Source organism: Heterodontus francisci, chromosome 38 (assembly GCF_036365525.1).
Source record: "Heterodontus francisci isolate sHetFra1 chromosome 38, sHetFra1.hap1, whole genome shotgun sequence".
NCBI lineage: Eukaryota > Metazoa > Chordata > Chondrichthyes > Heterodontiformes > Heterodontidae > Heterodontus > Heterodontus francisci.
In genome coordinates this window covers 9,479,502-9,495,224 of record NC_090408.1, presented here as the reverse complement: position 1 = coordinate 9,495,224, position 15,723 = coordinate 9,479,502, and the positions used below count along the sequence as shown (strand labels likewise).

At 44.1% G+C, this 15,723-nt stretch overlaps 1 protein-coding gene across 1 annotated transcript in view; it reads right to left on the bottom strand.

Moving 5' to 3' along the window:
• Positions 1 to 2,697: 2,697 nt before the first annotated feature.
• fah (fumarylacetoacetate hydrolase (fumarylacetoacetase)) overlaps positions 2,698 to 15,723 on the bottom strand; it is an 85,038-nt gene continuing 72,012 nt past the window's right edge. Inside the window, exons 13-14 of the mRNA XM_068017712.1 lie at positions 10,779 to 10,896; positions 2,698 to 3,158 (exon numbers count right to left, since the gene is read on the bottom strand). Of these exons, the coding sequence (XP_067873813.1) occupies positions 3,082 to 3,158; positions 10,779 to 10,896 (195 nt within the window). The 3' untranslated portion in view covers positions 2,698 to 3,081. The remainder of the gene's footprint in view (positions 3,159 to 10,778; positions 10,897 to 15,723) is intronic.

Below are 15,723 nucleotides of genomic sequence, written 5' to 3'. Positions count from 1 at the left end.
AGACGAGCTTCCAATCACATATCCATGTTATCACTAAGACCGCCTACTTCCAACTCTGTAATATCGCCTGACTCCACCCTTGCCTCAGCCCACCTGTTGCTGAAACTCTTATCCATGCTTTCATTACCTCTAGACTTGACTACTCCTGGCTGGTCTCCCAAATTCTACCCTCTGTAAACTTGAGTTCATCCAAAGCTCTGCTGCCTGTGTCCCAACTTGCACCAAGTCCCATTCTCCCATCACTCCTGTGTTCCCTGAGCTATGTTGGCTCCTGGTCAAGAAATGTCTCACCCTTCTTTTAAAATCTCTCCATGGCTTCACTGGTCCCTATCTCTGTACTCTCCTATAGCCCCACATTCATCTGAAATCCCTGTGCTCCTCTATTTCTGGCCTCTTGAGCATCCCAGATTCTAATCCCACCACCATTGGTGGCCGTGCCTTCAGCTGCCAGGACCTTAAGCTCTGGAATTCCCTCCCTACACCTTTCTGCCTCTCTATCTCTCTTTCCTCCTTTAAGATGTGCCTTAAAACCTTCCTCGCGGACCAACCTCTTGGTCATCTTTCCTAATATCTCCTTAAGTGACTCGGAGTCATATTTTGTTTTATAACACCTTGGGATGTTTTATGTAAAAGGCGCTTAGAAATACACATTATTGTTGTTGCTGTTGTTGAATATCCTGAACAACTGAGCATCCACAGTCATCTGGGGTAGAAAATTTTAAAGATTCACATCTGGAAGAAGAAATTTCTCCTCATCTCAATGTTAAATGACCATTTATCCTGAGACTATGACCTCTAGTTCTAGATTCTCCAGCCCAGGGAAGCAACCTCTCAGCATCTAGGCTGTCAAGCCATCGGAGAATTGTATATGTTTCAATAAGATCACCTTTCATTCTTCTAGAATATAGTCTCATCCTATTCAAACTCTCCTCATGGGACAACCCTCTCATCCCAAAAATCAATCGCGTGAACCTTTATTGCACCCCTCTAAGTCAAGTATATCCTTCTTAAGGTAAGGAGATCAAAAGTGGATAATTTTCCACATTCTAGCCCACTCATATAACCTGTTTATATCCATTTGCAGCCGCTGTGTGTCCTCCTAACAGCTTAATTTCCGACCTAGCTTTGTATTGTTAGCAAATCAGCATTATACACAGTCCCTTCATTTAAGTCATTGATATAGATTGTAAATAGCTGAAGCCCAAGCACTGATCCTAATGCCACTCCACTATCTGAAGATGACCCATTTATTCCTATTTGCTGTTTTCTGTCTGTTAACCAATCCTCAATCCATCATAATATATTACCCCCAATCCCAGGAGTCCTAAACTTGTGTAACAACCTCTTGTGTGGCACCTTGTTGAATGCCTTTTGTAAATTCAAATACACTACATCTACTGGTGCACCCTACCCCACTAGTTACAACCTTAAACAATCTAATAGATTTGTGATGTACGATTTCCCTTTCATAAGACTGTGTTGACTCTGCCTAATCATATCATAATTTTCTGAGTGTACTGTTACCACATCCCTAATGATAAATTCTAGCATTTACCCTACTACTGATGAACTTATAGTTCCTTTTTTTCTCGCTTCCTTTCTGGACCTGCAGGGTTACGGTTGTTTAGTGCCAGCCTAGATTACAAGCTTAACCCAACTGTGGGACTCCAATAGCCAACCTCCCCCCCTCAGCAGCGAGAGCACTTCCAACTGAGCCACGTTGACACTCTTCGGGTGGCTTTTAACTACCTTGTTTTGGAAAGGTTGCAACCTGCTAATTACTCTGTGGCTAATCGAGAAAAATGGTTCTGGGTGTAGAACCACTGAATCTTAGCAAAATGTAACCTATTTACCTCTTTTGGAAGAGACGTTAAGCTGAGGGCCCGTCTACCCTCTCAGGTACCTGTAAAAGATTCCATAACACTATCGAAGAAGAGCAGGGGAGTTCTCTCTGGTATAAAACCAGAAAGTGCTGGAAATACTCAGCAGGTCTGGCGGCATCTGTGGAGAGAGAAACAGAGTTAACGTTTCAGGTCAGTGACCTTTCATCAGAACTGGCCAAGGTTAGAAATGTGATAGGTTTTAAGAAAATAAAGCAGGGGTGGGGGAGAAGAGAACAAAAGGGAGGGTGCGTGATAGGACAGAGGGCCAGAGAGATTAACTGACAAGGTGATCATGGGGCTAAAGCAAAGAGAGCGTGCTAATAGTCTGGTGAAAGTGAGTGTGCCCCATGACCTCCTTGTTAGTTAATCTCTCTGGCCCTTTGTCCTATCACTCACCTTCCCTTTTGTTCTCTTCTCCCCCACCCCTGCTTTATTTGCTTAAAACCTATCACATTTCTAACCTTGGCCAGTTCTGATGAAAAGTCACTGACCTAAAACGTCAACTCTGCTTCTCTCTCCACAGATGCTACCTGATCTGCTGAGTATTTCCAGCACTTTCTGTTTTTATTTCAGATTTCCAGCATCCACAGTATTTTGCTTTTATTTTAGAGTTCTCTCTGGTATCCTGGACAATATTTATCCCACAACCAACCTCACTAAAACAGTTTACCTGTCATTACTATTTATGGGAGCTTGCTATGCTCAAATTGGATGATGCTTTTCCTACATTACAACAGTGCCTACACTACAAAAATACTTCACTGGCTGCAAAGTGCTTTGGGATGTCCTGAAGTCATGAAAGGTGATATATCAATGCAAGTCTTTCTTCTTTATTATTCTCACCAGGCATGACCTCCAAGCACATGAGCAGGTAATAGACCCTTAATGGCAACTCTTATTGAAATGTTATGTTTTCATAGCACTTAATTCTGCAAAAGTCTTTGGATGTTTTGCTGAGAGTCCAGCAGTAAGCAAATTTATGCTTCAGCCACAATACATTAATTAAGGCAGAATTACGTTTGAAAGGCAATACAAAGTCCCACACTGATTAATGTGATGAACGGTGCCATTACAGCCTGCTTCCTAATTGGAAACTCAGACCAAGGGGACATTCGGTACAGATCAGCTCCTCTGAGTAACTATTGCAGGAGAAACTTAAAGGCATTCTTCATTCCCCATTCCGAGCACGCTCAGTGCATTAGATCTGAATTGCTGGAAGCACTTTTCCAGCACATTCCCCAAAGCCTATTCGATAGCCGTTGCCCTGGCAATAACCTAAAATAAAAATAAAATAACATTAGCATTGCTTTTAAATGTGTTGAGTGCAGTTAAAAATCAAACGTCCTTCAGATCATAGCTTGCAATTAAGCTCACTTATACAGCAAGTGTGATTTGTCAAGCAGGTGAAGTCTGTTTCATTCACCATTCTATATGTTCCCACCCTCTCCAGTTTATCCTCTCTGTCTCTGCTCTTATTCTTTACACACCCAATGTTGGCGCCAGCTGCAACATTTAGCATCAGTCCTTTCCTCACTCGCCATTGAGCAGAAGTGGACCAAACCCATCTGTAGCATCCCTAATGACACTGAAAACACCATAGCTTTAACAGGGCTGCTTCACCTCTGCTCTGCATGATGGAAGTGGTTCACCTCTCATAGTATTTCCTTGCTTCTTCCTGTTGTTTCTCAGCATCACAAACTGGCGCTGGCAGTGGTCAAACCAAAGGAATGGAGCACAGGTACAGAGGAGCCATTTATCTTCTTGTAAATGACTCGGATACAGAACAGCAGTATTTTTCTTATAGTTATGATTGATTTGGGAATTGCTGAGAGTTCAGTGCAGTCCTGAGGGTCCGCTGCACAGTCAGAGGGGCTATCTTTCATTAAAACCAGGTCTGCCCTCTCAGTTGGATGTAAAAGATCACATGATGCTATTTGGAAAGAGAAGGAGAGTTCTCCCCAGTGTCCTGGCCATTAGATATCTCTCAATCAACACCTAGAAACAAATTCTCTGGTCAGTATTACATTGCAGTTTGGGTAAGCTTGCTGCACAGAAATTGGCTGCCATGTTTACAACATTTTCACAGTGACTAAACTTCAAAAATATGCTATTGACATAAAGCGCTTTGGGACATTGTTTTTTTAATTAGCTCAGGGGATGTGGGCATTGCCAGCATTTATTGCCCATCCCTAATTGTCCTTGAGAAGGTGGTGATGAGCTGCCTTTTTGAACCTCTGCAGGCCATGTGGGGTAGGTACACCCACAGTGCTGTTAGGAAGGGAGTTCTAGGATTTTGACCCAGCGACAGTGAAGGAACGGCGATGTAGTCCCAAGTCAGGATGGTGCGTAGCTTGGAGGGGAACTTTCAGGTGGTGGTGTTCCCATGCATCTGCTGCCCTTGTCCTTCTAGGTGGTAGAGGTCGCAGGTTTGGAAGGTGCAGTCGAAGGAGCCTTGGTGCGTTGCTGCAGTGCATCTTGTAGATGGTACACACTGCTGCCACTGTGCGTTGGTTGTGGAGGAAGTGAATATTGCAGGTGGTGGATGGGGTGCCAGTCAAGCGAGCTGCTTTGTCCTGGATGGTGTCGAGCCTCTTGAGTGTTGTTGGAGCTGCACCAATCCAGGCAAGTGGAGAGTATTCCGTCACACTCCTGACCTATGCCTTGTAGATGGTGGACAGGCTTTGGGGAGTCAGGAATTGAGTTACTTGCTGCAGAATTCCCAGCCTCTGACCCACTCTTGTAGCCACAGCATTTATGTGGCTGGTCCAGTTCAGTTTCTGGTCAATGGTGACCCCCTATGTTGATAGTGGGGGATTCAGTGATAGTAATGCCATTGAACATCAAGGGGAGATAGTTTGATTCTGTCTTGTTTGAGATGGTCATTGTCTGGCACTTGTGTGGCATGAATGTTACTTGCCACTTATCAGCCAAGCCTGGATATTGTCCATGTCTTGCTGCATATGGACACAGGCTATTGAACAGTCTGTTTCTGTGCTATGTATTCTACGAAATACACAGCAGATTGGGCAGTGTCTTTTCAGGGCAAGGATGTTTCCGGTATTGGCAGAACTAGAAGATTGTACAGGTCAACAGTTTATAAAAATGAACCGAATGAGGGAAAGGAAGAGAGAACTTGTATCTACATAGTGACTTTCACAACCTCAGTGTGTCCAAAATGCTTTACAGCTAATGAAATACTTTTGAAGAAAAAACAGAAGATGCTGGAAGTACTCAGCAGGTGTGGCAGCATCTACGGAGAAAGACCTTTTGTCAGAACTCAAAAAAGTTAGAGATGCAAAAGCTTTTAAGCAAGTACAGAAGCAGGAAAAAGGGGGATGGGATGAAAGAACAAAAGGGAAGATCTGTGATGATATGGAAGGCAGGGGAGATTAATTGACAAAAGGGATGATGGTGTAAAACAAAAGGAGAGGGTGACAGGACAAGTAAAGAAAAAAAAGTTGGCTGTAGAGGAGATGTGGGTGGGAATAGCAGAATCATCACCAACAGCTGAAACAATGGAAACTTGCAAAGCAAAAGGAAACAGACTGGGATTACGGTCTGAAATTGTTGACCTCAATATTGAATCCAAAAGGCTGTAAAATGCCTAATCGAAAGATGAGGTGCTGTTCTTCGAGCTTGCATTGAGTTTCATTGGAGCAGTTAGGAGGTTGAGGACAGAGAAGTCAGAGTGGGAGTGGGGCGGTGAATTACAATGACAAGAGACCAGAAGCTCAGGGTTACACTTCCGGACTGAACGGAGATGTTCCTCAAAGCAATCACCCAATTTGCATTTGGTCTGCCTAATATAGAAGAGACCACATTATGAGCAGTGAATACACTATATCAGATTGAAACTAGTACTAGTAAATCACTGGAAGGATTGTTTGGGGTCCTGGATGGTGGGAAGGGAGGAGGTAAAAGGGCAGGTGTTGCATCTCCTGCGCTTGTATGGGAAGGTGTTGTGGGAACAGGAGCGGGTGTTGGGAGTGATTGAGGAGTGGACCAGGGTATTGCAGAGGAAACAGTCCCTTTGGAATACTGAAAGGGGATAGTAGGGGAAGATGTGTTTGATGGCGGCATCACACTGGAGGTGGTGGAAATGGCAGAGGATGATCCATTGAACGTGGAGGCTGGTGGACGGGGGGAAGGGGAGGACAAGGTGAACCCTATTGTCGTTCTGGGAGGTTGGGGGAAGTGCATGAAATGGATCAGATATGGTCGAGATCCCTATCAACCATGGTCGAGGGGAATCCACAGTTGAGGAAAAAGGAAGACATATTGGAAGTACTAGTATGGAAGGAAGTGGTTCAAGAGTTCACCTACCTAGGCTCAACTATCACCAGTAACCTGTCTCTCGATGCAGAATTCAACAAGCGCATGGGAAAGGCTTCCTCTGCTATGTCCAGACTGTCCAAGAGAGTGTGGGAAAATGGCGCACTGACACAGAACACAAAAGTCCAAGTGTATCAAGCCTGTGTCCTCAGTACCTTGATCTACGGCAGCGAGGTCTGGACAACGTACGTCAGCCAAGAGTGATGTCTCAATTCATTCCATCTTCGCTGCCTCCGGAGAATCCTTGGCATCAGGTGACAGGACCGTATCTCCAACACAGAAGTCCTCGAGGCGGCCAACATCCCCAGCATATACACCCTACTAAGCCAGTGGCGCCTGAGATGGCTTGGCCATGTCAGCCGCATGGAAGATGGCAGGATTCCCAAGGACACACTGTACAGCGAGCTCGTCACTGGTAACAGACCCACCGGCCGTCCTTGTCTCCGCTTTAAAGATGTCTGCAAACGCGATATGAAGTCCTGTGACATTGATCACAAGTCGTGGGAGTCAGTTGCCAGCGTTCGCCAGAGCTGGCGGGCAACCGTAAATGCAGGGCTAAAGTGTGGCGAGTCGAAGAGACTTAGCAGTTGGCAGGAAAAAAGACAGAAGCGCAAGGAGAGAGCCAACTGTGTAACAGCCCCGACAACCAATTTTATCTGCAGCACCCGTGGAAGAGTCTGTCACTCTAGAATTGGCCTTTATAGCCACTCTAGGATCTGCTTCACAAACCACTGACCACCTCCAGGCGCTTACCCATTGTCTCTCGAGACAAGGAGGCCAAAGAGAAAGAGAGAAGTATGGAAGGAACATCCAAACAGATGCAATGGAGATGGAGAATCTGGGAGAACGGAATAGAGTCCTTACAGGAAGTAGGGTAGGAGAAAGTATAGTCAAGGTAGCTGTGGGAGTCCGTGGGCTTATAGTGAATATTGGTGCAACATTCATTATCTTCAGAACTGGAGATAGAGAAGTCGAGAAAGGGAAGGGAAGAGTTAGAGATGGACCATGTGAAGATGAGAGAAGGGTGGAAATTCAAAGCCAAGTTGATGAAATTTTCCAGTCTGGGGCAAGAGCAGGAAACGGCATCGATACAGTCATCAAAGTACCTGAAAAAGAGGTGAGGGGAGGGGCCTGAGTAGGTTTGGAACAAAGAATATTTCACCTACCGCATACAAAGGCAGGCATAGCTAGGACCCACTTGGGTTCCCATAAAAAGACCTGTTATTTGGAGGAAGTGAATGGAGTCAAAGGAGAGGTTGTTCAATGTAAGAACAAATTCAACCAGACAGAGGAGGGTGGTGGGAGATGGAGATGTAGAGGGATTGGACGCCCATGGTGAAAAGATGACTGGGGCCTGGAAACTGTTAAAGTGAGGGAGGGCATCGGAAGAGTCACAGATGTAAGTGGGAATAGATTGTACAAGGGGGAGAAAAAAAAATCGGGAGAGGAAGAAATCTGTTCCATGGGGAATGAACAGGCTGAAACAATAGGTATATCAGGGTAGTCCTGATTGTGGATCTTGAGAAGGATGTAGAAGCAAGCTGCTCGGAGTTGGGGACTATGCGATTGGAGGCCATAGAAGGACGATCTCCAGGAGAAAGGAGATCAGTGACAGTCTTGAAAAAGGTGGCTCAATGTTCGGTGGTGGGGTCATGGTCCGGGGGGAGGTAGGAAGAGGTGTTGGAGAGTTGAGGTTCAGCCTTTGCTAGGTCAAGGTCGGTACACCAGACAACAACAGGAACCACCCTTGTCAGCAGGTTTGATGACAATGTTAGGGTTGGATCTGAGAGAATGGAATACTGCAAGTTCAGAAGGAGGTAGGATGGAGTGAGTGAACGAAGCAGAAGAATTGAGATGGCCACTGTCATGCTGGCTGTTACTAATGAAAAAATCTAGAGGGGGTAAGAGACTAGAGGGAGGGGTCCAGGTGGAATGAGGATTCTGAAGAGGAAGGATCTGCTGAACAGGGGCAAGACCCCTGGCCAAAGAAATGGGCAGGGAAGTGAAAGTGATGGAAGAAGAGTTCAGCATCATGCCAAACTCAAAATTCACTGACATGGGGGCATAACAGGATGAGCTGAGGCCTTTGCGGAGGAATGATTGTTACGGGTCAGTTAGGGAAAGGTCAGAGGGAACAATTAAAACATGGCAATGGGTGAGATTGGAAAGAGGGTTCAACAGAAGCTCGAGGACCAGCACCCTCATCTTTCGATTTGAGTTCAAGAATTTCCGATCATTACCATTGTTGTCATTTTTTCAGACAGCAGCTGTTGGTGATGATTCTACTTTTGTCATTTACACCTCCTCGAGACCAATCTTTGCTTCTTTTCTTCTCCCATTACTTACGCCTTTTGCCTTGCATCATCATGCCTTTTGTCATTTAATCCCTCCTGTTTTCCATCTATCACAGACCTTTTCTCCCCTCCCCATTCCTCTGCCTCTGTACTTGCTTAAGACCTGTTACATCTCTAACTTTTTCCAATTCTGTTGAAAAGTCATCAACCTGAAAAGTTAACTCTGTTTCTCTCTGCCTGACCTGTTGAGTATTTCCAACATTTTCCGTTTTTATTTCAGATTTCCAGTATCCACAGTATTTTGCTTTAACACTTTTGAAGCATAGTGTTACAACCTTAATAGAGACCATTAACTTAAAATGAGAGATATGAACTCCCCAGACCGATTAAAGAATTACATGGCAAGATTTCACATTTTAAGACTTTTACCATAACAACGAAAATAAAAACCAACATTAACTAAAGAGAATTTCGTAGGTAGCTAATAAACTAAATTACAGAGAAAGGTATTTCCCATTAACTATTTAACACACTCAAAACGCCCACACCACATTTATATGTTACAAAGTGTTCACATCGAAAGGTATCCTAGCAGTTAAAAGTCCCAAACTCCTCCAAGCTGCAATGGGTTGGATCTCCCAGTGTCCTTCTCAAAGCTAACATCCTCTTTGCTCACTTCTTCTAAGCACATTCGACTGGACTTCTGTTAATAAGTCAACATCTGGTGACGTCGTTGGTCTTTTCTCCTCCGCAAACCTTGAGACTTTGAACCGGGTTCAAATCTCAGCAGCCTTTTGCCGTATCAGTGATCTGAGAGCAGCTGTTTCTCTCTTTCTTTCTCTCTAGCGGAACTCTGCTGGTCTTTGTTTCTTCCTTTCAGCCTCCTGACCTGGGAAAGCCTTTCGAATTTATTCAGATCAAAAGTCAATAGCCGTTTGTCTTTTACAATTCTCAGACCATAAGTCTGACCATAGCAAAAACACCTGGGACTTGCTTTGTTTCCAGATGTTAAAAATTGCAACTTGAACTTGCATTTTAGAGTCTCTGGCTCCCTATTTACAATCTGAGAGTCTGGAAGAGCGAAACCCATTGTCCTTTAGGTGTTACAACTTGCACCCCACTTTCAAAAGGGTCTTTGATCTGGGTTCCTTGTTCTCATGGTAACCAAGACCGCTGGCTTGTCTCTGAGCAGAATTTGTGTGAGGTCACATGTCTCCTCCAAATGTCCATTTTACACTGCATTAGTGATCACAGTTTTTAAAACATAACCATACTACAAAGTCTAACATTCATAACAGTAGTCACTGGTGTAATGTAGGAAACATGGCAGCCAATTTGCACACAGCAAGGTCCAACAAACAGCAATGAGATGATGACCAGATCATCTTTTTTACTGAGGGATAAATATTGGGCAAGACACTGGGAAAAACTCCACTGTTTTTCCTCACATAGTACCATGGGATCTTTTACATCCAACTGCGAGAGTAGGTGGGGCCTAGGTTTAACATTGCATCCAAAAGGCCTAAATTATGTTCTCAAGAATCTGGCATGGGGCTTGAACCTCTAACCCGCTAGCTCAGCGGCGAGACCCACTGAGCCACGACTGACACCTAGGAAAGAGTATATTCCTTCTGCCATTTAACTGTCTGCTGTTCTCCACTCAAGCACTTTGAATGTCATTATGTTACCTGTCCTCTGTGTGTGGTTGGGTAATTTATTCCCCTTTCCACCCTTTCTGTACTGTTTCTTTTAAAATGCTGTTCATCTGTAATTTCTAATGAAGGGTCCACTCCTGAAATGTTGCCTATCTGTCATCTCTTAATGTTTCCAGTGTTGTATGTTAGAAAAATTAGCTAGTCTCCTCAAGATCCTTCTTCCAATTCTAAAGCTTGAAGGTCAATATTTTCCATTGAAGGATGTGGTGAATCATATATGAGTAGTAGTCTCATCTCCAGCACTATTAAGGCTGGAATATGAGACTCGAAGATAAGATTTGGATCCACGAGGGATAATTTTAATAAATGAGTTCCTGTACAGCGACTTGCACACTGGGAGTTTATATCGGGAATTCAGGGACAGAAGCCAGTGAGCAGGCAGCACATCAACTTACACCTTGATGGGAAATGGACTCAGGGTCTGTGCTTTCACCTCATATACACCTGCCCTGGGTGCGCAGCCTTAGAAAATTTCCCTCTGTAAGGACTGCTTATTCAGATAAACTTACAAGAACCAATGCTACTTTATCTGATTTGGTTATAAGTGGCCTCACCAGTCAAGGTGACCTCATCACCATCTTGAAGGAATTTGCGTGTCTGTCCATTGCCGAGGTCAATGACTTTCGTTCCCTTCCATGACAGCTCCAACATTGAGCCAAAGCTCTCTGGGGTCTTTAAAACATAGCCATAGATATTCCATTAGACAGACTTTACAAAGTTCAAACCGACATGTGAAATAAACAGTCAGCCAAAAAACAATACTATGATCTAAAATTAGAAAATATTAATGCTTAAAACTGTACCAATGACACTACGCAACTGTTTTCATAATCAATAATTGAATTGGATTGTAAGAATTTTAGGAACATTGACAGCAATCTATTAATCCTCTATTAATGCTAATACACCAAATATTTACATATCAGCGATCCCTCAGGAACTGCCCCAGTTCCGTCCTGGTGTTTTACTCCCTTTGAGGTAGCATAGTTGCTTCTGAAAGTGCCATGTTTTGCACACCATCTCCAGTAGCACTTAGTGCCACCTTGTTTGCAATTATCAGAATGTTCTGGGACTTAAAAAGGTTAAATTATGAGGGCAAGCTGCAGAAACTAGGTTTGTATTCCCTTGAGTGTAGAAGACTGATTAAAAGGACTCAATGGGGCAGACAGAAAGAAACTATTTCCTCCAGTGGGGGAGCTCAGAACAAGGAAGTATAACCAAAAAATTAGAGCCAGTTCATTCAGGGGTGACATCATGAAGCAATGCTTCACACAAAGGTTAGTGGAAATCTGGGACGCTCTCGTTCAATAGGCTGTTGAGGCTGCGGATCAGTTAAAAATTTTAAAACTGTGATTGATAGATTTTTGTTGGGTAAGGTTATTAGGGAATACAAAACCAAGGCACATTCAAATATACAAACAATGACAGGCAGGTAAAGACCTTTGGTCCATCCAGCCTGTTCCACACAACTGTGATACCTTGTGTATTAGAATATATACACTCTCCACCCCACTCAAAACCGTGTGATCTCTCGAGAGAGACAAAAAAAATCAGATAAAAATCCAGGTCGTAAAATCTGGGAAATTCCTCTCTGCCCCATCTAGGCAATCAAAACTAGTCCAGAAGATCACTCTGGCCCTGAATTCCCTGCAATACCTACCTTTTGTAAGAGGTGATGCCCACCCAAATCAAAAATAGATCCACCCCTCACTTGAAAGAATTCACATCAATCGCACGAGCTGGCAGCCTGCCCAGAGTTACACTATTCTCTGCCAAGAGAACCATCTGCTGGCATCTAACCTAGACCTAGCCTATACAATTTAAAATTGTGACCCCCTGCTTATCCCCAACCTATTTAATTGCAACAAACTGTCAACTGGAACCCAATCTATTTCCCTTCATCATCTTATAAACCTCAATCAGCTCACCCCTAAATCTACACTTCTCTAAAGTGCAGAGTTCCAGCTCGTTTAGATGCTTTAAACTGGGAATTAATCAGGTGGCCCTCCATGCACCCTTTTCAAAGCCTCAATATCACCCACCATGTGAGGAAACCAAAACTGTGCACAATATTCCGGCTGAGGCCTGACCAAGGACCTCATCTTATAATCAAGTGTCTTATGGAAGAGCCTCAACACTCTATTCGCTCTTGCCTCGTGGCATTGCTCATGAACCTTTAGCGATCTAAGTACTAGAACAGATCTCTTTCATTGTTCAACTCCTTCAATGCTATTCCTTGAGGAGTGTATGTACTTTGAGCATTTCCAAATTAAAAATCCTTGCCAGTCATGAGCCCAACCTCCCAACACATCAGATGCATCTGAAGCAGTCCAACGTCGTCTACAATCTGACCATTCACATAGATCTTAGCGTCATCTGCAAATTTGCCTATTGTGCCTCCAACATCTACATCCAGATCATTAATAAAAATAGTTCAGAGCAACAGTCCCAACACCGATCCCTGCGGGACACCAGTGGTGAATGATCACCAAACAGATCCAAACCCATCTATAACAATTTTTTGCCTACATCCTGCCCACTAGATCTCAATCCAGTTCAATATATTACCACTAATACCAGAGGTTTTAATCTTATAGAGAAGCCTCTTGTGTGGTACCTTAACAAATGCTTTTTGGAAGTCTAATTAGACAATGTCTACTGGACTTTCCTCAACCCCCAATTAGATTTGTAAATCATGACCTTTTTATGAGCTCAAGTTTGGTGTTCTTAATATGTCCCTCTCTATCCAGCCAATCTTATATTGCATCATTCCCTCAAACTTCTTTCCTATTACTGATGTCAAACTAATTGGCCTAAAGTTATTCATATCTATCTTGTCACCTTTTTTACAGATGAGTGCTACATTAGCCTCTTTCCAGTGTACAGAACTACCCTAGAGTGCAGTGAGCTATTAAAAATACCAGCTAGGGGCTCATACAGCACGTGCTCATCTCCTTAAAGACCGAAGTTCCGAAGAAGGGTCACTGACCCGAAATGTTAACTCTGCTTCTCTTTTATAGATGCTGCCAGACCTGCTGAGTGGTTCCAGCATTTCTTGTTTTTATTTCAGATTTCCAGCATCCGCAGTATTTTGCTTTTATCCTTAAAGACCCTTGACTGGATATATTGCCTGGCGGCTATATTTATTTTCAAGTTCTTAATTCTATATAAAACAATATGTTAATTTAATGTAATACTAGTAATTTCAAAAACTAGTTACTAAAATTATTCAATTCTAATTGTCGAGCATCATCTTTAAGAGTAAAGATCAGTACAAGTACTCATTTAATATTTTCACAAGACCCAGTGAGTCCTTTGTAACCTGTCCTTGAACATCCTTCAAGGGCCCAATACAGTCTTTGACAGTTCTCAGATTCTTCACATAACTGACAAAGCTTTTCCCATTACTTCCACAATTGTCTACGATCCTCTTTTCCATTTGTCTTTTAGCTGATCTAATAGCAGCTTTTGTTTTCATTAGCTGCTCCTTATACTCAACTCTGTTTAATTTATAGAAACATTTCTGTTTGTATCTTATTTGTTTTTGTACATGATCTACCTTGGCTTTTTCTTACCACAATCCCTTCTCTTAACTTTGGGTACATATTTGTCTTCCACATTTTAGATCTTGCTCCTAAAATCTTTCCATTTGTATTCTACATCAACCTCATCACAACCAAGTAGGATTAGCCAATTTACCCGCTCCAAATTGTCATTTTAGTGGCATTTGCTCTTTTGAAATCTGAGTTGCAGGGCTGGATTCCCTGGGCCGGGTGGATGGGAGCTGGCCACCGCTGTAAAGATCAGTGGCAAGCCCACTTCCGCCCGGTCCGGGGATCCGTCCTGCATTTTACTGGTCCCCGGGCTTTAATTGTTCCGAGGCAGGAATTCCACCCGCTTGAGGGAGGAAGTCCCACTTCATTGAGTCGCCGGCCAATCATCGGGCCAGCAGCTCTTCATCCCAGCAGCGCCACCAGGAGCGGTGGCCACTGCTGGGACTGCAGCCCAGCCGAGGACATGGAGCCGGGAGTCCAGGCTAGTTAGGGTTGCCTCGCCAGGCTAATTGGTCACGCCCCGGCGAGGCAAGGATGGTCGTTTGGGGGGGGGGGGGGGGAAAGAGGGGCATCTCAGGTCTTGGGGGTGGTTGGGGAAGCAGGGGTGGGCCTCAATCAGGCACCCTGTGCCCATTGGTCCGCCCCCCACCCTGCCGCATAGTGCGCTGAGAGGTCGCCAGGTTTCACTGGGTGCCCTTTCACATCTCCCGGACGCCCGCTTGCCATGGGTAAAATCCCCATGGAGGCGGGCAAAGGCCCTTAAGTAGACGTTAAGTGGCCTGAGGTGGGCAATCCGTTTCTCGCCACTCCCCCCTCCCCCCGGCCCATATAAAGTGCGGCAGAGGTGGGTCGGGAAGTCCTCCCAGAGCCTCCCACTCCATTTTATGCCACCTCCCCCCCACCACCACCATCTGGCTCGCTGGGGTGGCGTAAAATTTCAACCGTAGATTCTCAGTACCTTTAGTTTTAATCGTCAATTGAAACTGTATAATGGGTAGATGGAGTTAAGCTACAGATCAGCCACGATTTAACTGAATGGTGAAGTAGGCTTGATGGACTGAATGGCCTTACTCCTGTCCTTATATTCCTATATTCCTTGTTTGCATTGCCTGTGGCAAAGTGAGAAAGTAAATTGGCCATATTAGAAAATATGCTGATTTCCCGCAGTATTATGGTCAAGCCCTGCTGTGAACTTCAGAGGAAAGTAGGATGATCCACAGAAATCCTGCCGAAAACATGTGGCGAGACTGCTTCAGATAAATTGCATCCTGCCTGAAACCACAGTCAGACATAGCATGTTAAATTGCTGAGAGTACAGGAAATTACTTTGGATTCATTTGAGTCAAAGAATTTTGCAACAGGCAAAACTGTGGAGATGATGGGGAAGGTAAATTTTATGAAATGAGCATAAAAGACAGAGTTAATGAGATGGCACCATCCTCCAAATGGAAATAGTGAGTTTGTTACTCTCAAGTAAGAGTGGAACCCAAAGGACATAAAAATTCTTTAAAAAAATATTCATGTGTTTACAAGGCGAGCATTTATTGACCACCCTTAGTTGCCCATCGAGAGGTGGTGGTGAACCCTCTTCTTGAACTGTCGTAGTCTATCTGGTGTAGGACCTCCTATAGTGCTATTAGAGAGGGAGTTCCAGGGTTTTTACCCAGTGACGATGAAGGAACAGTGATATATTTCCCAGTCAGGATGGTGTGTAGACTTGGAGTGGAACTTGGAGGTGATGGTGTTTCCATGTGCTTGCTGCCCTCGGCTACTTAGGTGGTAGAGGTCACGAGTTTGGGGAGGTGATGCCAACAAAAAATACCACCCAATCTACCATTGAGAGGCACCATTTCTACACCTCATTCCAGCAGCATTTACTTGGTGTGGTAATTACATTGCCTTTCAGTTTTCGAGCTCTGTCACCGAAGCACATAGGAATACCAAA